General features: G+C 38.5%; 1 protein-coding gene across 1 annotated transcript in view; it reads right to left on the bottom strand.

Annotated features, from left to right (window-relative positions):
* Positions 1-25,802, bottom strand: part of Adgrg6 (adhesion G protein-coupled receptor G6) — a 131,513-nt gene that overhangs the window by 38,932 nt on the left and 66,779 nt on the right. Inside the window, exons 3-9 of the mRNA XM_041680134.1 lie at positions 23,732-24,073; positions 21,642-22,265; positions 12,862-12,930; positions 10,636-10,719; positions 5,243-5,328; positions 3,438-3,490; positions 2,236-2,301 (exon numbers count right to left, since the gene is read on the bottom strand). Coding sequence (XP_041536068.1) covers positions 2,236-2,301; positions 3,438-3,490; positions 5,243-5,328; positions 10,636-10,719; positions 12,862-12,930; positions 21,642-22,265; positions 23,732-24,073 — 1,324 coding nt within the window. The remainder of the gene's footprint in view (positions 1-2,235; positions 2,302-3,437; positions 3,491-5,242; positions 5,329-10,635; positions 10,720-12,861; positions 12,931-21,641; positions 22,266-23,731; positions 24,074-25,802) is intronic.

Genomic DNA, 25,802 nt, shown 5'->3' with positions numbered 1-25,802 from the left:
TCAGTGACCATTGGGAGAAAAGCAGCGCCACCATGGTTCCTGAGCATCCCTAGCCGTGCCCAGGACAGCGTCAGCATAATGTATTGGGGGTATGTTTAATACACAGACTTAACCATTCAAGAAAGAGTCTGCATTTTCACAAGCCTTATCGTTGTTATTTTTCTTTCCCATCTGAAAACAGAAACTACTCTATGGTTCCACCGTGGCCAAGGTCTATCCCTTGTGGCCGTCGGCTGTTCATCATTTGTTTAAGTCAGTCCCTCTGTGGTTTCAGGTTCCCTGCCTGTTTAGGCAGTGAAACATAGCAGCATTATCAGCTGCTTAAGCTGCAAGTCTGAATTGAAACGGAGAGTTCGGGGGGGGGGGGGGGAATGAATGAGAAACTAATAGATTGTGGTGTGAGGGAAAACTACAAGAGAGGCTACAAAACCTTGTCAGTAAACATAAGAGTAGACAGAATAGGTTTTTCAAAAGAGAGTGAAGCTATAAAAAAAGGACAATGCTGAGAATTTATAACAAAGGAAAATGAAGAAAGTGGATTTTCCCACGAGCTAGATTGGTTCATTCTCCCTATATTTTTTGGTGACATTTTTCACTGGTTTGACAGACCAGGTAACGGAGATTTTATTTATTTAAATGTCTTTCAAACAAGAGTTCTGAGTGGCTGGCATATGCCAACTGTGGCTGATTTTAGTGCCATCAGTGATAGAATAACCTCTTGAGGAAGCTGATGGGATGGATGCTCAATTCCCACGGGCACAACTTTTCTCACTTCAAGCTACTCTTGTCCCAAATGCTATGTAAAGTACCCGCAGAGGATCCTAGCCACCGCTGGATCCATTATTGCAGTCCCAACATAATGTAGTAGTAGATGTGGGAAAGGGACATTTTCCTAGGAAGAGGAGAAAAGCCTTGTCACTTGCTATCCTAAAATAAGTTACTCTCTTTTCAGATCTTAAAGGAAAATGAATGATGCCAGAATAAAAACCTCCCCTAATCAGACAGTGTGATCCCCTTTATTGAATTTATGTAGAAATGACAAGTTGATAGTTCCAGACATTTGTTTTCTATATTTCCAGTATTAAAAAGAAAGGGAAATTAATAAAGATCTCTGGTCAACTCTCAAATCCAATTTTATGTGTATCTTCTCATAGTAGCAATGCATCATGGCTGTGCTTTCCGTTTTATAAAAAAATAAATCTTTAATTATATTTTGGAGTGTGCTTGTGCGTGTGTGTGTGTTGTGTGTGTGTGTGTATGTATGGTGTGTATGTTTGTATGTGGTGTGCATGTGTTGTGTTGTGTGTTCCATAGAGCACCTGTGGAAGTCAGAAGACAAGCTGTCCCACTCAGCTTTCTCTTCCACCATGTGGGTACTGGGGATCAAACTCAGGTCAACAGGCTTGGCAGCAAGCACCTTTGCTCAATGGACCATTTCATTGCTCAGTGGCTACATTTTCATAATACCAAGTCAGTAAATTAAAGCCTCGCAAGGTTTCTAAACTATCAGCCTTGATTTGTTACAATTTTATAGAGATACAACATACAATCCCAAGACAAGTATTTGTTTTTCACTCCAGGACTTAATGGGTTTTCATTCTGCAGCATTTTGAAAATCTGATCCTTATATGCCAGCTGGTTGTGCACGCTGGGCATAGCCATTAATCACCTATGTGTTAAGTCATGATCCTGATATTAATTTAAAAATGGAGACTTTTAAAAATAAGTATGATTGTATATACTAAAAATATCTGGTTCATATTCTTTATATTTTTATATGCTATAACATATAATTATGACCTTTCTCACAATGGGCCTGGGTGGAAGGCAGGTATGTGGCTAGAACCCAGGACCTAGCAACCCTAGGCACGTGCTATCAATACTCCACTGAGATTTCCCCCTTGCTCTAAACTCTTCCCTTTGAAGGTCTTTTTGGAATTTTGAATAAGGGATGATGGATTTTGAAGACATAGAAATCTAGCCCTGCTCACCCACCCCTCTCAAGTGCTCTGCTTCTCTAGGACTTTCCTTAGATTTACATTTCAACCCCACTTACTCTCTTTCTGTTTCAGATATGAGAAAAAGATGATTTGCATTCATGCTGAAGAAATAATGTGAACATCCTAGGCAACTCAAAAGTCTTTCTCTGACCATCATTTCACTTTTTTTCCCCAGACAGCCAAAGCAATGAGCAGGAGAAAAAACACTACACTTTCCAGGTCTCCTCTGTGTTACCTTTTGTCATCATCCAGGGTGTCTCTCTTGACTTTAATCCTGTCCTCGCCTGTGTTTTGATGAATACTGTAAAGACAGACATGTGTTTGTTATGAAGCTCACCCAGTGCATCCAGTCAAAGACAGATATACGTGTCAACTATCAATCCCATTCATTGTGTCCAGTCATAGACAGACACAAGTAACCATGATCAGTTTCTCATCCATTATGTCCAGTCCTCTACAGCAAAACTGGGAAAGGTGAAAAAAGCCATCAGAATGGATATTCTAAGACTGTCTTCCCAAGTCTGTGTTCTGCGGTTCCCAGTCTGCAGAGCTGGGTAACTGCATCTGTGCTCTCGTGAAGATCCACAGTGCATTTTAGTAGACCACAAACCCTAAGACATTCTGAAAAGGAACCTGATTGTGTTTGTTAAGTGAGCTACCTCCTGGACTTACGATAACTTGATGTCTTTCCTGGACCTTTACATCTCTGATATTTAAGGATGAAATTATAAAAGCATGATCGCAGGAGCCTGTGTGGGCATTATTTAGTAAAAATTTTAAGTAGAAAAAGTAATAAAAGCTAATTTTGAAAAAAGGTTGCAATAAGACTGTTGATATTTTATTTTGTAGAGAAAGTGGTCTCTAAATGTGGTGATGTAAACAGAGACTGTGCGTTCATTTTCTGGACACCCAGACCCAAATAATCACACAAAAACTATATTTATTACCATAGTTTGGCCAATGGCTCAGGTATATTCCTAGATAGCTCTTACATCTTAAATTAATACATCTCTATTATTTTATAATTTACCATGAGGCTTGTGGCTTGTTACTTCATATCTTGCTTCTTGGGCGGCTACATGACATCTGTTTGACTCTACCTTCTTTCTCCCTGCATTCAGTTTAGTTTTCCAAACTACCTATATTTTGCCCTTCCATAGGCCAAAGTAGGTTGTTTATTAACCAATATGGTAATAAAACATATTCCATAACATACAGAGGGGAATCCCACATCATGGTGACATACCCAAAGCATCCTTACTGTGATCTTCTAAGGAAAGCCAAACAATTTCTGACTATGATTACCTTCTTGTAATTTTGTTACATTAGAACACATATTATATTGGTTCAGTTATGAAGCACACAGGTGCTCAGATAGAGTCTGAGAAGAAACAGTAAATTAAATATTTCTATTTCTCAGATAATCAATGCATTTACCTTATATTAACCACATAAACAGTGTAGTTCCAGTTCTGGAGGGTTGAATTGAGCTGGAAGACACGATGGAAAAGGGTGAGTTGCAGTAAAGCTTAAAAACATTCTTTTCTGAGTCAAGGTTGTCCCCTTTCCAAAACATGAGCTGTCACTGGGAAAGAAAAGACCCTGGGAAAATGCTGCAGAACCACAAGGGTGAAAGATAAAGGAAGGGTTGGTTGTTGGGCCAGAGAAGCCAAGGAAGTAATGAATGCCATGTCTTTTCATCCGTACATTAGTCACTGAATAAGACACTACATTCCCACACAAACTCCGCACTCTTGTTTATGAAGAAATAGAGTCTGGAGAGATGAAGTAGCTTTTTCATAACCATCTGTTAATCACCAGCAGATCTCACACTGGAACTCAAGCTGCTGTGGTGTGAAACACTGTCATTTCCTCTCTAGCTAACAGTCTACCAAACCCCAATAAACACTGTCATTTCATCTCTAGCTAACAGCCTACCAACCCCTTGATAAACACTTTCCTTTGGTTACATTAATTACTGAGATGCAATTGAACATGTTTTGTGGTAATTGCCATCTCATAAGAACATCAGTGATAAGAAAAAGTTTAAGTAGGAAAATACATCTTTGATAAAGCCCCATGATATTGGGATGATGCCAAAGTGGTTAAAAGTGATGGTATGGGTCAGAATATGAACAGCAAATTTCTATGGTGTAACCACAAGAAATCCTGTTACCTTTAAGTCTCTTCCAAGGCTTATTTGGTCATATTTCGTACACATCTTTAGTTTTGATGTAAACATTACTAAAATGCAATGCAAATTTTAAAAAAAACATTGGAAAAATAATGACAACTATTTTCTGTGTTCTTAGGATGTGGATGCTTTATCTAAGTTTGGTACTTAGAGCCAAAGTCTTTCAGATTTCTGATTATTTTCCCAGATCTGGAATATTTGCATGGACTTCTTAGTTTATCATCCTTAACTCAAATACTCAAGAGATCTGTGAGATTTTGAGTTTTCAGGTTAGATGATCCTTGTAACGGGTGTTGGGGTGTGATGTTTTCAAACATCCACTTTGGGAACATGCCTCTCAAATGAAAAGGAGCTAATGAATTTTAGCTTCTGATGACAATGATGTTGGGAGGAAAATTGCAAGATGCAAATGTCAAATTGCACCCTATCTAATGCAAGCCCACCAGTTAGTGCTCATTCCGTGATTAGTAACACCAGCCATGGCTAGAGAATGCAAAGAAATAATTTCATATTTATTAATCATTCTGCCCATAAGAGCAATAAAAAAGAGGAGTGTGGAAAGAAAATGGTTTTCAAAAAGGCATCCCTTCTCCACAGTTTTCTTCCTGTCTCATCACTGAGCACATAATTCCTGTTCCAATCCAAGGAGACTATCTCTCTTCATGAACATAAACAGAAAGCCTTGTTTCTATCTAGTCATATACTTTTTAATTTTATTTCTAATTATGTGTATGTAAATGTGTCTATATGGGGGGTAAGCACATTCAAGTATAGTTCCCAAGAAGACCAAAAGTGGGCAGCTCCCCTGGAGCTGGAATTGCAGGTAGTTGTGAGGCACCAGATGTGGATGCTGGGAACTGAAGCTGGATGGTCTTCAAGAGCAACCACACACTGTTAGCCACTGGTCCTCTTCTCTAGCACCCTGTTCATATATTTATAATGAGCATCACTTGTGCCATTATAGAATCTTCAGTTTCATTCATTATCTTTACCATCAATAAAGAAGCTGAAGTTTTAAAGCCAGAATCAAGGAAATCAGTTCACTTACCCACTCTGCTACCTTGCTCTGTACTTTTACTTCCGGGTGATTAAGGTCATTGTGAATCACAACAGATATTCTATACATTATTCCGTCTGCACATTGGAAATAGGATTAAAATTTAATTATTTTTTACACTTGGAACAAACAATGCAAATTCACAATCACATCACTTCACATACGTTTAAACACACGGGCACAGGGTGTTTGGGGATAAGTTTGATGCTAAAATTACTCTTACAACTGCTTAGAAGGAGTTATTGATTAGTTTACTCATAGATATTTTCATTGCTACTAAGTCATCACTTGGCTATGACCATTGTAATACTTGCAAGCTAGTTTTTAATTCTATAGATTTCTGGTACCTAAAGATGATAAAGTGAGTTTTCCATATGAAGTTGGTTTTAGTTAATAAGAAAATACACTTTTTTGTTTGTGGCTAAAAATGGTAGTTTGGGAATGTGAAACACTAAGTGATTCGAATCCTTGGCAAGATTGATACTGGAAATAAACAGGCACACACATGCCTCCTCTTCAGTGGTCCTTTCCTCCCTCCCTGCTTTGTTCTCCTCAGAGAAGCACTCACTTCCTGAAGTATTAGGCAAAATCTGACCAAACTTCTCTCATTTAAGTTTCTAAGTATAGCCCCTCTACCAAAATAGAGAGGAGGAAGGCTAATATTGACAGGCAGGATTTTAAGTGGTGGAACGAGCTTTATGAAGAAAGCCATACTCCAAACGAAGGTTCTGGTTTTTCATCTTAGTGGCTCTTTTAAGTAGTTGAGTCTTTATGTCCTCAAAGGTTTTGTTTGAGTAACTGGGTACCACACAGGAGCTAACTGTGCACCACACAGGACATGACTCAAGGTAACCAACGAAAGAAAACCACCCTTTTAAAATTGAAGTTAAAGTGACGGGGAAAACAGATATCTATTAGTGTGAGCCACATTTGCGCATACTTTTTGGTAAGCCTTAAGTACAAAACATAAGCTATCTAGAAATATACAATTAAACAATGCTAAGGAGTACATTCAATGCAAATTTGGGGGAGTCAGTCAGTGCTAAACTATATATAAAAACATGTCTTTGGAAAGTCCCAGCTGTACCAGAAATGCAAATAATAGTTCTGTAAGTCCCATGTGAAATAGCAGGAATTTCTACCTTATATAGTAATACAGATATGCAAAAAATATGTTCAAAGACCAGAGAGCTTAGTTTATACAGAGAAGTTATTTCAGTGTCTAAAACTATTGTTTTAATGATCTTCAATTTTTTATTTCTTTAAAACATGTTCTGAGTGGAAACTATTTAGACTCATGTAAAAGAGATGGCAATAACTTTTGTTTTTTTTTTTTAAAAAACATATCCTACACAACAGGACTCCTCACATGAAATCATGGACCTGCTGAGTGCTTAGAGGAAATTCAAGTTGCAGAGTGCAATGTCCCAGTATCCTGGGTTAGTCTAGGAAGCCAGGGAGGCTTGGAGTGTTTCTAAAAGCTACCACTAGATGGAGCACTAAATATAAGCCATTTTTTTTCTTAGGTTGAACATACTACAAAATGGTAAAAATGTAAATAGTTTAACTACTGACATTTCTGAAATTTTATGGAAACATCCAAATATTTAGCCCAGTTTCTTTCAATTTTAAAGGTTTCCTGTCCCCACTTTTTCCTTCAGTTCATTGTTTTCAGAAAATGAGACATTCAGCATCAGACGACCTTAGTACTTTTTAGCACTATTTATGAAAGTTGTAACTAGATTACGTTCTCAAATAAACTAGTATCTCATACTAAGGTTTTTTTGTGTGTTATGAAGAATTAGTCTCTGCTCAGAAACCACAGAATTATCAACTTAGTTAAAACTTAATGGGGCCTGCTTGTTACTTATTTAAAAATTTTTGGGTAATTTTATGGGTAATTATGTGATTCTCAGGACAGGAACCAAAGGAATAAAAAATGAATGTCTACTGGTGGACTGTTGAGAGGGATTTTTTATTGAGAAATTAATTTGCTTAAACATTGTTACTAGGGAAATGTCTAGGCTCCTCTTGTTATCAGAGCAGCAAGTCATTGCCTATAGACAGAAAATGATATTCTTGTATCATGACCATCCACAAATCTTCATGTATCCCCATGACTTCAAAAGGTATTGTTCTAACAATTTCATATAGACCAGAATACCCTCTGATAAACTTAATGAGGAGTAAGCTAACTAAATAAGTATGTATATATTTAATTTCCTGCCAAGTACCTCTTCCAGCCATATAAAACTTCAGAGAGCTATTGGAGATATGGTATTAGGCAGTATTTCATACTGTAGGTCTCCAGTTCACTATCCAAGTTCCTTGAGGAATACAAAAATCATCTCCAAAGTTGTGAAACATAGGATTGAGGTGATGAAATTGAATGTATTTATTTGAAAAGACAAATTAAAATCTGACTCACATGCTGTTTAGATTTCACATTCTTCCTCCAAACTGTCAAAGAACCAATTAAGTCAGCTGCATTTATACTATGAATGGCAACCTGCCTGCCCTTGCATGTCCCGTTTCTTTAAGACATCTGGCATATAAATCTACAATGACTGCTGGACCCACACAAAGGTCCTGCAAGCGAATTTGTTATTTGACTAGCTAAACACATGAGAAATTGGAAGGAACACTGCAACTTGCACTTGTGAACAAGATTTCCACAATAATGAGGACCAACAAAGCTAGTACTCAGTTGGGCTGCATGTGCCTAGATCATCGAAGTTCACTAGTTAGTAGGGTTGGTGTTGATGCAAGCACAGACAATATCATTAAGAATGGAAATAATCCTTATTCCAAGAGCACTTGGGAGAAGGACAAGGAGATTGGGCAAAGATTCATTATTTGTGGGAACACCTAGACATCTATGACATCCTGAAATACCTGTGAGATGGTGTCTGAAAAATGGCACTCATGGTATGTAATGTGAGGTAAAGAGATTTGGAAAGAAAAATAAGATCATGTCACAACAATCAGAACCAATTTGGTTGCTAAAACAAGGCAGAATATCTGATCATCAAGCGATCTAGCTCTCTCTCTTAAAACACTGGTAAATTATTATTGATAAACTCAGTAAAATTCTGGTAGCCCAGAGTAAAGAGAACTGGATAAGGGAGATAATAGACTTGGCAGTTGTCCCAATCTTCCTGACAATGGAAAGATAGGATTTACTAATAAATCAGATGCTAACCTGAGAATGTTTACTGTACCAACTTCTCAAAGAGTAAGAAGTTGCTGGTAGCATGTGAATGACATTGGAGACCCCACGACATAACATAACTGTGATTTTATTATAGTGAAAAAAAAATCTCAGTCATTTTAAATTTGAACAGAAGGAAAAACCTTATTTGAATTTTTTGTTTGCGGTACTTTGTTACTTACTTTTTAGAAAAGATAATGAAAGGCTCAGACGGTGAGGCCTCAGAAATCCAGTAGAATAGAAGAAATAATTGTGGAACACTGTGGCACTGCACTTATTTCAAGTTTTTATTTCTGTAGTTATGGTTTCTTTATATAATAGTGAAATCCCATGTAAGTACAGATAAAGAAGGAGTCAGCCATTGAATAAAGAGCACATGGCTAGAGTACTTGGTAAAAATTGCTAGGATGATAAAAAAAATAATTGGAGCACAAAAGTTTGAGATGATTTTTGCCACACGGTGACATAATATTGAATGGCTAAAATTATATGTTAATCACAACAGTCATCTGAATTAGCTTCTTCTTTATTAATGTGGTCGAGATAAGCCATTTTAATGGACTGTAATATTTGCCTGCTTTGTTGAAACTCCAATGAAAGTTATGACGCAGAGATGAACGGCCTGAACAAGGCTCCCTTCAAAAGTGTTAGGCCCCGCATGAATCAGCGGATACAGCTCCAGTCCACCAAGTTATGGGCTCTGAAGTACCCATGTCAATGTTCTTGGGCAGCAGAGGACATGCCAGTTCTGAAGGGAGAGCGCCACAGAGGCTCTTTGTGTGCTCATACAAAGAGGGAAATACTTAGTTAGAATTGTAATATTCCCATCTGATGGCAGGAGTCCATGTGAAGTATGCACTGGAACCTAATACTGCTGCTGCTTGCTGTGGGGGAGGAGGAGGTGCCGGAATCATAAATATCTGTGGTATAAAACGAGCAGAATAACCACAAACATTTCCTGGAATTGATGTCCTTATAACCGTCACAAAATGTATATCCATGTTTCATGTGAAATTTTCCATACTTCTAATGTGAATGTCCTTACAAAGGAAGTTCATGAAATATCTAAAGCTATAAGAATAAGAGTAAACTATATGGGTTTATTTTTCCCTGGGTTTGGGGTTTCTGGTGATACATTACAGATGTTTTGAACTTACAAGCTACAGGACTGGATTTTATAAAACCTTTTTTGCCTCTAGTATCTCATATTTGAGAATATTACTTTGTTGAAAGCAATGGGGCAATCACTTGATTGGAATGTGTCTTTATTATAAGACTCTGAAATCACTAACTCCAAATAGCAAACAAAATGTGACCCATATATGAGACAGAATTAGATAAAGAATTGGTCCATCTGACTTTCTCTCTACTGGCTTCTTACAAGATATAGCTACCACAGTTGGACATTATGATTACTACTAATAGAAAAACATAAAAAGAAAAAATAGCAGGAAATGCTGGAATTACTTGAAATTTTATCATTCAAAAATAGGGGCTCTCAGGGGAACTCAGAGTTAGGGCACTTGCTTGATATATGGAACACTGGATTTAAGTCCCAGGACAGCAAAACCACCCCCAAACTGATTCGTAACTTGACTGATAACCCATCCTCACCAGCGTTCTTCAAGAAGTGATAAAAAGGTACTAACCATTACCATGGCCACTAATACAAATCTCACAGTGTAAGCACAGAGCTGACTTCCACAAAACCTTAAATGCCAAGAATCAGGTTTCTGACACATCATAGCATCCTTTAGAAACCTGTTTCCTCAGGTGGTACCCTTTGCAGTGCACTGAGAAATCCTAGTTCTCAAACAAACAGAAAGTTCCTCAGGTGTCTTAATTTGACAAAACACTATAAAAAGCAAAGCACCCCTTTCCCATCCTCGAGTGTATTATAGTGAAAATTAATTCCTTTCGATTAAATATCTTTTCCTTAAAATCTTCTCTGAAAGAAAATAGCTCATAGTGAAGAAAAGAAGTACTCGGCTCTACCGGTTCAGCGGGGACTCAAGACACAGTGATGTTTGTTTTACTAGTCTTTGGATGTGCTAATGAACCAAGTGTTGCCAATCATACAACATTGCTGCAACAATCTGTCTTTCCACTCTCAGAATACAATTTTACATACTGTAGACATACCACACACAGGATCTTACCAAATGAGTCTTACCATTCTTTGGTTTATGGGTTCTGTTAGTAACAGGGATATTAGTGGTGACAGTGGGTGGTGTAGTACTAGGAGGGTTTACAGTAGCTGGCAATAAAGATGAGAAAGATGCAATTTTAAAAGGAGCATAAAACAGTTAATATGGACAAGCAATCTACAGCTACTATAAGAAAATGCACAAGAGAATTGAAACCATTTCATGCTACTAATACAGTAGACTAAAAGCTTACAGTGCATAAAACAAAGCAAGACTTTCTATGGTACATTAAGAATCAGTTTGCATGGCTTTGGTGCTACATTGCACAAAGGCTCAGAGCTGACACAGAGGGACTGGAGAAAACACAGTTGGATTCTATACCTACATGTGCAATTGAGAGGCTGGTAAGCCCATGGGAAATTACTCTTTCTAGAAACTAGTTCCCAGAGACCACTGAAAGAAAGTTAAAAGCAGGCAATCTGCATAATTTTACACCTTAGCAGTTATCTAAACTAAGTCAAGTCTGGACTGATGCACAGAGACAAGGGAAATAAAATAGCAAAATAAAAAGTATCCCTCCTTGAAAAGATAATGAAAAAGAAAAACAAGGGGATGATGTGCATGGACTAATCCAATCATTTGGAGGCCCTAGAAACGTCACAAACACTAGTGGGTGGGAAATATTTCATAAGGACAACCCTTAAAGGGAGGCATTTCATAAGTCCTATGGCTAAGCTGTTTGTCTGTTACTTGAAAATGCACAAAAAAGAAATCCTTTTGTATTGCTTCGACAGCTTCTTTCTTGGAGATGGTATGTCTCTGTAAGAAGAAAATTAACCAAGCACACAGCTGTCCTTTGGTTTATCTTATGGATGTATTTGTGTCGGAGCATAATCATGTATACAATGACTATCTATTATATCATTTTAATTGTTACGTAAGCATAAAACAGTGAAGAGATGATCCAGAGAATCACCTTCCAAAGGCACCAGAGAAAATGCTGAACTCCTTGATGCAAAAATGCGTGCAGTGACAATGATTTTCCATTCCAGAATAAAATAAAAACTTAAGAATGGGAACAATTTTCCTTTCTGTAAATCAAAACTCGGAATAATTGTGCTCACCCTAATGCAAATGCATCATGAAAATATTTGTGTTCATTAAGGAAAAAACGGGGACTACCTGAGGAGAATGCTGAGCTTCTGGACCTTTGGTCCAACAGAATGAGTTCTTTAGATTCTTATATTAAAATAATAAAAAATTAATGAATTTTCAAAACCTTGGGATCAAAGGTCTTCTGCTATGTTTTTACAAAACTATTTCGTAACTTCATGGAGTTCATGGGGGAAAACAATGTCATTTTCTTGAGGAATTGATTGGTAATAATATTCACGTTATCTTAGAAGGGAAATCCAAAAATAGTGCGTTTCCTCCTTGCCCTGCCTGGCTGACCCTCAGACTGCAAAGAGCCTAAATTCTACTTGCATGATCTTACTTTGAGTCTGTCGCCTCTGTGCCATGATCCTTTTTAACAAAGCCACCTTCTATGGGAAGGCATACCCACGATTCTAATGTGAAGCATAGAAGATGCTACTTTTTATAGAGAAATTTAGCATGACAATGGATAAAAACTGCTCACAAAAATTAGAAAGAGTAATGATAAGTTTAAGCAATCTATTTTTGTTATATATTGCATACATATGTAACTATATTAATAGCATACAACTACTTTGTACGTAAAACAATTCTATCTCCAATATAATCACCAATCAAAATAACATAGTAATATTAACACTAGATTACTTCAACAATTTTTATCTAAAGATTCAAGTTATACAACATAACACAAATTGACCCACTGGTTTTATCTTTAAATCTTATCTCAATATTCAGTATAAGATTTTCTATCAATTTATGGATATGAGCACCTCTTCAAGATACTGCACAACTGCATATCCAAGACACTTGCAATAATCTTGAGAAGAAAAGTGGGGAGAAATGAAACCAATCCATTCAAGCAATATATAACCATTCACATTTAGAAAAACCCTGCGTTTTATGGAAATACAGCCAATGTGGCCATTATGTCCTGACAACATTATTGGTGCACACCACATCCAGATATCCTGTTTTGCTGTTTCTGTGTTTTCAGGTGAAAATTAAATTACAGACCAAAGCACCGACAACATCATCCCTAAACAGCAAGCATAAAACACAAAAAAAGGTTTAGGAAGATGACATCGACTTCCTACCTTGACAGAGAGTCCCCAGATCCGAACAGTTCGTCAGCTCAGCTGCGGGCAGAGGGATCAGGTAGGAACCTAGGTCAACACAGACACATATCCAAATTTAACTTGTGATTTGCTGATATTATCCAAAGAGTCAATATTATGAATCATGTAATTGGTAAGGCAGAAACTGTCCTCAGAGAGTCAACCAACAGTGTTCCAACATGAAAGGTCTTATAAGGTTACCTTAATTTCCTCAAATGCACAACTGAAGAATTGCCGTTGCCCTCAAAATCTTGAGCTCTAATTTTCAGTCATTTAAACATGAAAGGAAAGAAGCACAACTGTCCCTTTAAGTTTGTGTAAAAACCTTTGGTGCCTTTTTGAATAATGAACTATGAAACTCAGATGCTCTCTGTTGATCTAAATCTTCATGGAATAACAATGGGCTTAACTTATTGCAAAATAGGGCATTTGTTTAAAGAAATAATTAACTCAAAGCTATACATTATACATACATCATACAGATATACTATATATCTAAATTTGAAAAACGTTTATGTAGTAGTGAATTCATTCAAATGTTTAAACATTTGTCCAACTTTCCCATGGGAAAACAATGTGAAGGCAGAGCAGGTGCACGAGCTCACAAAGTGTGTTTAATTAGGTAAGCAGTAGACACAAACAGAAAACATTTAGCTTAATAGCATCTAGGGATGTATAATTTCCTTCTTTTCAGATGCCGCAAGCTCCTGGCTCATGGAAAGAATTCCAGTACATCAGAAAGGACCAGCCCTTCAGGCAGGTCTATGATATGATATTTGCTGGTAAGAACTACCTCATGGATTCCTGCAACAAAGACACTTTACCTACAGTTGATGACATGTGGAGGAAAAATTCCTGCCACTACGCCGACTTTCTCAGAGACACCATCAGAAGCTAGCCTCACTGTAACATACGCCAAGGTACCTAGGGAAGAGTGTCAACCATGGTGGTGGCCAACAGGAAGCTGTGTCATCAGCTTGGTGAGAAGAATGAACAGGAAACACAGCATTACAGGTACTGAGGAGGCAAGAGCTCTGAGGCCACAGGATTTCCCAAACATGTGCCTATGTGGTACTGGAGAGAGCAGGGAGTGCACACTCTTGGCACTACTGTATTAGAGTAATTACTGAAAACTGTGGGAATGATCAGATAGATGCCAGCGCAGCATGTGCAAGGACTTCTAGACTACAAAGGGCTGGAACACTAAGGCCGTTAAGTCTTTCTCCCAATCCCGGATCCCATACAGTAGGTGCATGCTTAAGCTTCACTAAGCAAATTATGAATGAATTAATCCCAGCATGAATGACTGCTAAATTTAGCCTAAACTCTTTTTTTTTTAAAAAAGCAATTGGAATAAACGAAGGGGTGCTTGGTAAGACTACAGACTGTGGTTTGAAAATAGCAATTTTGATGTGGGAAGACGCAAGAAGGTAAAGCAATATTAAACATTCAGGTTTTATATCACATGTCTCAAGAAGATAGACTGAAAGAGAGAGAAGGACACAAAGAATATGAAGATAGATTATGTAAGATTCAGTGACTAATTGAAAAGAGAAAGGGAAGGAGGGAGAAAACTTTGCTGGTTTCCAACTTGAGAAAGTAGGCATGATGACATCACAAATGGAGAAAGGAAACAGAAAGATCATGGATTATCTTCTGCTATGTCTGGCAAGGAATGCCATCTGCCTGTAGGACGTCTGTAGTTCACACGTGAGAAGCTGTCTTTCTGTAAGGGGACCAGTCAACAAAAGGTACCAATGAGACTGTGTTCACCCGAGTATGAGTTCAAGAAGAGAACAGATTAAACTTTAGCTATTGCTATATTTAAGTTTCCAATGCAGAGATTTGGGGGGGGGGGGATAAAAGCAGCCCTTGAACAAGGTGGCTTCACAGAATTTAAGTAAGGAAAGTTGAATGGAGGGTGTGGCGCCAATGAGTGGAATTGAAAGGTTGAAGAGATAAAGTCTGAAAAGGCCTCTAACTTCTCTGGACAGGAATCAGTGTTAGTCTCGTGGGAACAATGAAACTCAGACTGCGGCTTTTGGAGAGTGAATGTGGCAGGAGGAAGCCTGGCTGTGCAAGGAAGCAGAGATAGGAAGGGGGAGTTTTGAAGACTGAAAACCTAAGCAAGTGTGTGCCCTGGGAAAGGCATGTGATGTGGCAAAGTGGAGGGAGGGCAGAGATAGAGGGGGAACTTATCTTCAGAGTTTGGTGCCCCTTGTGCAAGTCCATTTTTTTTTTTTTCAGACTTTTACAGGCACTTTTAGCAAGGACTTCTGAAAACTAACAAGCCTATCAGACTCATGTGACTGGAGAAATCTCAACCATTGTGACAGGGCACAGTGGAGACCCTTGGATGAGGTTCCCGTAGTTCTCAGATTACACAAAATGCTGGCAGTCCAGGGCTCCTGAGAGGCTTCAGAAACTGATATGGTATCTCTCCAAGACAAAGAGAGATAAGGGACAATGTTGTGGGAAAGAAGTTTCTAGGCTAACTACATTTCCACCCTAGTGTATCTAGGAACTCAGAGGTGGGAATAAGGGGAAACATCAGGTGAGGGACCATGATTTAGAACAAGATCTTGACCGTTTTATCAGAGTCATTGTATACATTTCAATCTGTGGCTTCCTTTCAGAAGAAATTATAAACATTTGCTTCTGAATATTTTAATTAGTTGTTCTTTCTAAGGGAAGGTCAAGTTTATCAAATTACCAGTGTTGTATAAATACTGAATAGATAGATACCATTGTATCTCAAGAGCACTAGAAATTACATATGAAATATTTTTACATGCAAATGGCATAAAAGCAAGTGCCACAATTTAATTAGAAGGTAATAACAATGGTAAAGGAAATCTCATATTACAAATACCTTAGACTATGTAAACAAATACATGAAATACAAAAAGTAAACAGTGCTGGGTATGGGGAAATGCCATTGTAGGTTTACTACTCAGAAGATTGAGGCAGGAGGATGACTTGAGCCCAGGAGTTCTAGGCTAGTCTGGTGAACAAAGCAAGACACCATCTCAAATAACTGAGTAAATACCCAAAATATACACAAACATAACATTTCTACTCATTTGCATTTTGTTACCCAGTGTGGTAGGTTTACAAATTTACAGCTGGGAGACTGTGACAGAAGCAAACTGGTCTCTTGGGACAATGACCTCTCAGTCATCAGTGGTGTTATGTGATCTCTGCATGGGTCTGGCTTTTGAGTCTCCTAAGGGTATATAAAGCTTATTACCTAACAGCAAAATTTAGAGTCACATTTTATTGTTTTTTTAAAAAAAAATCTTACAAATGAATCATTAGGACTGGGTTTACAGTTCAATCAGGAGACTGCAAGACAAGGCCCAACCCATGAAGCCTTGACTTCCAGTCCCACTGCATGAAGCTGGTATGGCAGCATGTATCTCAGCACTTGGGAGGAAGAGAGACAGAACCCATCATAGGGATCCATAGGGACCTTCAGAACAAATCAGTTAGGGATCTTGTCTCAAAACAGAAAAAAGTGACAATTGAAAATGAAACAAAATACCATCAAGGGCTCCAGGCTCCTCTTTCCGCTGTTCTCCCAGCCAGGAAGGATCCTGACAGGAGTCACTCCCTTTGTGCAGGTCATGTTAGCACTCACTGATGTGTAGCCAGCAGCGTATCTCACAGCCTAAATTAATACTTACAAAAATAGTACAGCAAGTTAAAAATGATTTGGAAAAATATAATCCTCTCCAAGTTTCTCTCTATTGGTGTTACTAAGATGAATTTCATAATTTTCCGTAAGTAAATGTATTATAAACTTATTTTATGATTTTTAAAAACATTTCCCTTTTTTGTACTGTGTTATGTATGTTCATGTATATGTATGTTTGTACAACTATGTGCATGTGTGTATAAAGGTCACTTAGTTGATGCCCGGTATCTTCCTGGACCGCTTTCTCCTTTATCTTTTGATTTGGAGTCCCTCATTCAACCTGGGTCTCACTACATTGCTTGGTTAGTGTGACCTTCCTGTCCCTGCCTCTTTACTGCTGGGATTATAGGGTTTTTGAGTTTGTGTCAAAATTCAAACTCAGGTCCTCTGAGTCACCTTTTCAGTTTTCTTTTATGACATTTATCATTACTTTGTATTTAAAATTATTTCTGAAGATCACATAGGCTCATGAGTTTGAACACCCTCTACAAATAATAGGATGTCATTATAAAGCGATTATACTTTCTATTAAAAATGATCTAATAATTTAACAATGATTAATGCAGTCATTTGTTGTGCATGAAACTAAGGACCAGCAATTGAATTTCAGAGCTGTGAAAGCCAGGACTGTAGTTTATTAAGTAGATAATTATAAAAAGAATGGTATTTAGAGAGTAATGGGGCCTTTGTGATCAGGAGTAAAATTTTAGAGAGCCCTAAAGTCCAGAGAAAAATTAATAAATCTTAGAAAAAAAGCAACAACCAAGTTGGGTACTTTGGAACTTGTGTCTTATCTCTATCTTAGTCATCCACAATTACTAAGAGATGAAAGTCTTTAGAAATGCTAGATAAATAAATGTAACTTGCTTGAACTTCAGCTGTTCATTGAGTACCACTCCTCAGGAAAGAGTAGCAATCAGTTAAGTAAATAAAACTAGACAGAAAGTACTGTCTGTTCTTTGTGAACATGGATGGGCATTAGCCAATGTCTTAAATGTAATCACAACCCAGGCAAATACTTGTGCCTATAATTAAAGGGTCAGCAAAGGAAATGACATGTTCCTGAGGGTCATAAAACTGGATATGCTTGAAATTTGTTCTAGGAAAAATAAAGATGCTATAATGTTAAAAAAAAAAACAAAACCCACTATCAATGCTACTGCATTTGTAATGGTAAAGAACCGACCAGATTGACTTCATTTAAAAAAAGATGAATTAGCCGGAAAAAAAAAATTCTTAATTCGGAGGTAGTCTCCAAATATTAAAAAAATACAGAAAAACCAAAACAGTGTGACTATAAAATTATTGAAACAGTTACTGATGACATTGGTTTTATATTTACTATGTGAGAAAAGTGACAGCATACTTAAACATTAAATGTAATCTGTGCTGTCTAACCCCCTTACTTTCCCTTTATGTAATTTATCCAGCAACACACAGATGGAAAATGTATTCATTTCCTTCCACAAGTGGATACTAGAATAGTCAATACTTGGCAGACATTGCCAGTCTCCTGGAATGCAAGGAATGAGCCTGCACTTTCCCATTGGTTACTGTACTCATTGAAAACGTGTGGAATTATGATGACCATAGGCAGCAAACCACAATATTTTCAGGGGGGAGGAGGAGGTTAAAATATTAATAGAACACACTTTATTTTTCTTGGTTATTGAAGTTTTGCTCAACCGATGCGGCCGAGATACAATCTTTGTACAGGTATTTCCCGTCCGTTCATAAGTGACTTGTCTTCTTCAGCCCCAGGCTGATGATTAAGTAGCAGGAAATTCCTTCTCCCACCAATCTAACTGACAGGCACGGCAAGCCATCTGAGCACAAATGGTCAGGGGAGGGGGGCAGGGAATAGGTCACCCTGTGGTGTTAAAAAGACAGCTATAAAGTTAACGAGGCTCAAACGCATTGAGTCTAAGACTGCACTGCTCTTACGATTGAATCATTTTGCAGACTTACAGATGACTTGTTGATATGTGAGCCTGCATTTGATACATTCTGGTAATCTTAAGAAGAGAAGCTCAAAGGTGGTGTTTAAGAAAATGGAAGGAATACATGATCTCGCTTATGTGTGGAAGCCCAAGAGGTTGAAATCATAGAAACAGAATAGATCGGTGATTCACAGGGCCTGGAGAGCAGAAGTAGGCAGAATGGCCTTTACCAGCAGAAGGTAAGAAGCTCAGGAGTGAACAGTTTAGAGGATCTACTATTCTGCATGAGGGTTGTAGTTGAAAGTGATGTAATGTGTGTTTAAAACTGCTTAGAACCTGCTGATGGTATAACCAGTCTCTGAGATCCGTTCCTCGGATGCAAAACACTAAAAGGGATATGGTGAAGACTTAAAATCTTTTCACTACGAAGAAATGACAGAGTATGATGTTGTAAGTTGAACTAGCCACTTTGCATGTATAGAGGCAACATCATGCAACATGAATACATAACAATTTTGTCAATTATAAACGGTATTAATTGCTGGGCAGTGGTGAAACATTCCTTTAATCCCAGCACTGGGGAGGCAAGGGCAGGCATATCTCTGTGATGTGGGAGTGATTTCTTATTAATAAAGAAACTGCCTAGACCCATTTGATAGGCCAACCCTTAGGTAGGTGGAGAAAACAGAACAGAATGCTGGGAGAAAGAAGCTAAATCAGAGAGTCGCCATGATTCTCCCACTCCAGGCAGACGCAGGTTAAGATCTTTCTCTGGTAAGCCACCTCGTGGGCTACCCACATTATTAAAAATGGGCTAGTCTAGGTGCGAGAGTTAGCCGAGAAAAGGCTAGATATAATGGGCCAAGCGGTGAGTAAAAGAATACAGTTTCCGTGTAATTATTTTGGGTATAAAGCTAGCCGTGCGGGCGGCTGGGTGACGGGACACAGCCCCGCTGCTCCTATTTCAACATCTCTGTGAGCTCGAGGCCAGCCTGGTTTATAGAGCAAGTTCTAGGACTGTCTCCATAGCTGCTGGAAAACCCTGTCTTGAAAAACCAAAAAAAAAAAAAATGTATTAATTAATTAAATATTTGTTAAAAGCTGAGGTTCCTAGGTATGAATTAATGATGTGTGTTAGCAAACTGATGTGTTTTTCTACTCTTCATTTTCTTCCCTATTTAAAGCAAAAGGAATGGTCTAAATTGGGATCTGCACGCTTAAGTGGCAGCCAGGGTGAGAACGTAAGCCTGAAGAGGAAGAAACAAACCAGGAGGGAGGATATAAAGGTGATGAAGGCTGAGAAGAACTCTAAGCCTCTTCAACAGGAACAAGCACAGCTCACCTCTGGCGGTGTAATCCACGCAGAGATACCAACCAGGTATTTGTGTTTGCCCAAACAATTGAATTGTTCATTTTACTGGAAATCTAATCTTTCGATGTTAGAAATAATGTCACCACGGAAACTCACAATGTTTAACGAGTGCAGGCGAAGAGCACATATCAATCTATCTGCTCCTCCCAAGTGTAAGGGCGCACAGGGACTTGCTTTCCTACAGCTGGATGCCTTTCCCACTGCTGCTCACAGTGCGGGTCTCAACAATTCTTAGGGATCTTTGTGCTAGTTTCCGGCTCAGTAAACTTGCTCATGAAGATCAACAGGAAATATTTTAGGATGATTGGACTTAGAGGAATTGACAGCAAATATTTAAAGACAATGCGCCATGTCATATCTGTCAGTATCGAACAATTTGGCCCTGTTAGCGTAATCACAGTGACTTAAAGTATATAAATCTATAAACATAGCTGCGCTCCTAGGAAATGTTATTTACAAAGATAGTCCTTCCACTTTGCCAAAGCTTAGTCCAAAGGATTTTTTTCTAATATCATATATGAATTCTTTTGAATAATAGCTCTCTCTTTAATAAGATGTATGCTACCAGCACCTAAGAATTCATGCTATGATATTTAAATCAATAACAGAACCATTTTCTGTAGATGTTTAAATCAGTTCTATAATAAAATATGACTTTTAGAATTAACTTCTATGTTATAAAGAATACTGAATAGAAGTCTATTTCAATACACTTTCTGTTACATATAATCATTTTCCATAATAACTTGAATTCAGCTATTTCCAGTGATGTCACAATTAAAGCCTCCTAATACACAACCTAGAAGAAAAGAGTATTGTGATGGAGGTGGGTCTTGTATCTTATCTGTTGGTTTCATTGGTTAACTAATAAAGGAACTGCCTTGCCCCTCATAGGACAGAAAATTAGGTAGGCAAAGTAGACAGAACAGAATGCTGGGAGAAAGAAGCCAAGTCAGGGAGTCGCCATGATTCTCCCACCCGACACAGCAGCAGGTTAAGATCTTCCCTGGTAAGCCACCTCGTGGGCTACACAGATTATTAGAAATGGGTTAGATCAATATGTAAGAGCTAGCCAATAAGAGGCTGGAACTAATGGGCCAGGCGGTGTTTAAAAGAATACAGTTTCCGTGTAATTATTTCTGGGCATAAGCTAGCCATGCGGGCGGCTGGGTGCAGGGGATGCAGCCCCGCTGCTCATATTACAACACTATTGGAAATGAACAACAAATGTTTGCTGTCAAGCAAATAGTGATGTGTTAAAATAAATGCAGTAATTCTAGATTAATCAAAAATTACCATACAAGGACAGCTGGATATTTGGCTCAGGCTGAATAAGTGACTGTCTATTTAGGTAATACCATAGAAATTCTGCTCCAGAATGAAAAAGGCCAGTGCATTATGGGAACATTTTGGTGAGTAAAATGTACAACTTGTGAATTTCTTGGGGTTCAAATCTAGTGCTAAAGTTTTAAGAGTGGGCCAATCATTTTGAACATTTCGCTAACGATAAATTAATAATGTGATGTTTTGTGACCCAGGGAATACTTAAGAATGGCAAGCCCACTTTGACTGAGTAAACATGGTTCATCATCAAATACACCCTGTAAAGGGCTGAACTGGTCATGGTTTAAAGCTAAGAGATCTTAGCGGTGGTTCTAGGTACACATATGTATGCATCATTTCTTAATGACGAACAGATTCAGCGAACAACGCTAAAGACATGAAGCAGGTTAAGTGTGCACAGACTTACCACAGCTCAGGTTGTTCTCAGCTTTGAGAGCCTGGGTTGAGATGCTCCAGAAGTCATTGTGCCAGTCCACAACATTCCCGGGCACACTACAGCTGAGGTTGGTGAGGACCTTTGAATCCATTGTGAAATTCCAGAGTCGAAAGTTATAGATGCTGCCCTTTAGAGAGGCAATTCCATCTCTGTCGGAGCCCAGCAGCAATGCCCCATCCCCAGGTATAACTGCACTCATGGTGGAATCACATGGAACTGTTTCATAGCTTTTCTTGAAATTTACACCCACGGAGCCCCAAGTATTATTCCACACAAGACAGAGCTGCTCGAAGTTTTCTGTGAAGATGTCTTCATTTTCCTTCAAGGGCAATGCACTGTTCAGCAAGCATCTCGAGTCAGAAATGGAGAGGAAGTAACCATTGTTGGCCTTCTCGAAACTGAGAAGCTGTGTGAGGGACTCGTCTGAGTAAGAGAAAGCTATCCAGTCATCATCTTCACTACCAACTTTGGAAGCTTCAAAGCAGAGCGTGAAAGCACTGAGCTCAGGAATGGAGACACTTTTTGCCACTGATACCTGGTAAGCATCTAATGTCTGGGGCAAAATGACCTTTTGATTCCGTAAGGACACAGCAACTAGGAAAACAAAAAACATAGAGTCATAACATAATTCCAGAATATGAGCCGAGATGCAAAACGTCTAGTGTCTCTCGGTTCTATACCGCTTCCTTCTAATTAACTTTTTACTTAATCTGTGAGCCTTTCCCATCCCCCTCTCTGCCTGTCTTTTATCACCAACCTTTCACCAATGCTCCTACATCAAAAACAACTATATGCAATCCCACCCAGTTCATCTTTAATTATGATTTCATTTCACAATGAAACGAGCGACAGCCCTGTTTGTATTTTTTAACTCTGTTCAAAACATTAATAATCAAAAAACAAAATTCCTGAATTAGAAAGACCTAGCTTCAAGATGATTTTGTTTGAATATTATGGATTTTTAAAATTTTTGTTTTTTAAAAAAGAAAACAAACTGTCTTTTTTCATTTTACATACCAATCCCAGTTCCCACTTCCTCCCCTCCTCCCAACCCCTCCACACCACACCCTATCCACTCCTCAGAGAGAGTAAGGCACATTGCTTTGGAGGAGGTCCCAGGCACTTTCTACTATATCTAGACTGAGTAAGGTACTTGAAATACACTATGTTTTACAATACTTTCTGAACACAACCTAGCTCTACTTGCACTAATAGTTGCCTGTTAACCCTCTTAAACACTTCCAAACAAATCTCATCCCGTCAGAATGTCTGTGCCCTCCTCTTTCCCTTATGCACTAGTTTTGTTTGTCCAATAGTAAAATTATTTTAAGGGAAGTATCTTATATAGCCAAACTAAAATCATTTCTAAATGGGTATGTTCATGATTTCTTGTGGGGAGGCGTTAGAATTACAGATTTTCATTATTACTAGAAAACCCCCGTTTTTTATTTTATTTTATTTTTATTTTACACTGTGCTGGCATGTGCCATGCCTGAAAGGAAAAAGCTAGCATGTCTCTGTGACTTTGAAGCCAGCCTGTTCTCTTTAGCAAGTTCCAGGCCAGACATGGCTATAAAGTAAGAACTGACTTTAAAAAAAAAAATGAAGCTGGGGGCGGTAGTGGTGCGTGCCTTTAATCCCAGCACTCAGGAGGCAGAGGCAGATGGGTCTCTGTGCGTTCAAGGTCAACTTGGTCTTCAAGAGCTAGTTCCAGGACAGGCTCCAAAGCTATAGAGAAACCCTGTCTCAAGAATCCAAACCAAACCAAACCAAACCAAAACAAAACAAAAAACAAAAAAACAAGCAAACAAACAAAAAATGAAAATAAAAGTGTTCTGCAGACCGACGATACAGAATTCAGCTCTTCTGAAACCAGCATTTGGATCTAGTAGTTCTAGTTTGCTGCTGAGGATTCTCAGGGTCTATTAATAGGTTCTCACCCTTAAGTTCTGACCCTGACTATTCACATTCACATGAGAGTGTCTGTCCTCCAGCTTGGTCTTTACCACAGCACATGCTAAATGGAAGCAGAAGCTTGGCACCATCCGTGGTTTACATACCTCTGATGTAGCTGGCGTTGAAACCTTTCTTCTGGATGCTAAAGTCACTTGAAAAAGACACATGCATCTCATTCACAGTTGAGTTAAATGACAAGCCTTTGGCAGTTGCTCCACAAAATTTTGTCAGGCTCTCTCCATTATCAAGGGATAGTGAGTCATAGATGCAATTGGGAGCTTCTTCAATGTCGAAGTCATTAAACGTTATCTGAATGATGTAGCCAGTAGGGGCTCGGAGGGTCCACGAGCAAGACTGGGTGTTAGGGTAGTCGTTAGGGTAGCATGGAGAAGCAAAGGTTCCGGAAGGATTGGATAGGACAATCCTGCAGTTGCTACATCCCCACACTGTTGGTTAGAAACAAGAGAGAGAGAAGGGCTGGGATCAGATTTTGAATAATAAAACAAGGATACCTTTTACTGGGGGTAATCAAACAGTAAACATTAAAAAAAACTCATGAAAATCAAGAGGAAGTGAAAGCATCTCAGGGAGGAAAAGAAATGCCGAGAGTATTCCAAAAAATAAAGACAAATACAAAATTTCAGAGAGCAAAGTTTGAAATTCTGAGAACCCAGCGAAGGGTAGAGGAACTCCCTCATGCTAGGGGCTCTGCAGGTACCACACATGGCAGATGATTCCAAAGAGTATACGAAGACTAAGGAGCCTTTGGGAGATCTCACTCAAGTTTGCCAGGTATGCTAGGAATAGCTACCTTAGAGAGACACTTCTGGGGACAAGGGGTATGAAACCATGCAGGTAGTACTCAATATTAAATATATATATATATATATATATATATATGTAGAGAGAGAGAGAGAATATATAAATATATAATATATGGAAATATATAAAGAGGAACTCTTGGGAAATAAATGTTGAAATATAAAGCAGAACAAAAGAAGCATAAAAAATTAGACAGGTTATCTTTTAGTAGTTTACCTTTCAAAATCAAAAAAACTCTTATCACTGTTAATTTTGCTTATTGTGGTTGGTGATTATCACTTATGTGATCATCTCGTTTACTCACACATTCAGCAAATATTTATTGCCTAGTACATGCTAAAAATTGTTCTATACAGAATACCAAAAATCAAGACTGACAGTCTTTACATGAAAGATTAACATTTCATGGTTAGATCTAAAGAATATCGAAAAGTGGTGTGAAAGTTTTAATTTTCAGATTGACACAATCCAGAATCACCCAGGAATACACTCCCAGCACAGGCCTGTCTAGACCAAGAGAGTCTGTGGGCTTGCTTCAGATATTGTCTTATTATGTAAATTGAGGTTGAAGGACTATCCAATGTGGGTGGCTCCATTCCCTAGACAGGACGCACTGAACTATATGGAAAAATAGAAGGAGCTGAGGACAAGCATGTGTCAACTAATCCATGCCTCTCCACATCTTCACTATGGACACAATGTGATCAGTTGTCTCAAGCCCTTGCTACTATGACATCCCTGCAATGATGGACGGTAGCCTGGAACTGTTAGCAGCATAAACCCATTCTCCACAAGTAGCTTTTGGTCAGGGCATTTCACCAGAGTCAAAGGAAACACAACAGAGACAAATGGTGACAAAAATTGGGAAGCAGAGTAAAACAAAGGAAAAATGTGATAAAGGAGACATTGTGCAGTTCTCCAAAGGTGGCATTTTAACAGATATCTTACTGAAGTTAGGGCACTTGTCATACGCCTTCTACGAGACAAGCAATTTAGCCAAAGGACACAGCAAAAAGAAGGACCATTGTCAAGGAATATTTTGTCTGATGTTGAACTGTCAGTTGTACAGGCCAAAGGCACGGTCTCCTTTGCACACCACTATTTTCTCAATGTGCCGGGGGAGCTCACAGTCTGTTACATGAGTGAATGTATGCATGTAAGAGAGTCTGGAATATTGAAGATCTTTTCTGGTATTCTGAACTATAGCCTGGCTACCAGCTGGAATGAGAAAACAAGGTCCCCTGAGTCCTCATCTACAACTGTTTCTTTAGTTAATATTCATGCTTTAAAAATATTTGTAGAGCCGGGCGATGGTGGTGCACACCTTTAATCCCAGCACTTGGGAGGCAGAGG

Source organism: Microtus oregoni, unplaced genomic scaffold (assembly GCF_018167655.1).
Source record: "Microtus oregoni isolate MIOR12 unplaced genomic scaffold, Mior012 000033F_ref0000390, whole genome shotgun sequence".
Taxonomy (NCBI): Eukaryota; Metazoa; Chordata; class Mammalia; order Rodentia; family Cricetidae; genus Microtus; species Microtus oregoni.
This window is presented reverse-complemented; position numbering and strand designations above follow the sequence as displayed.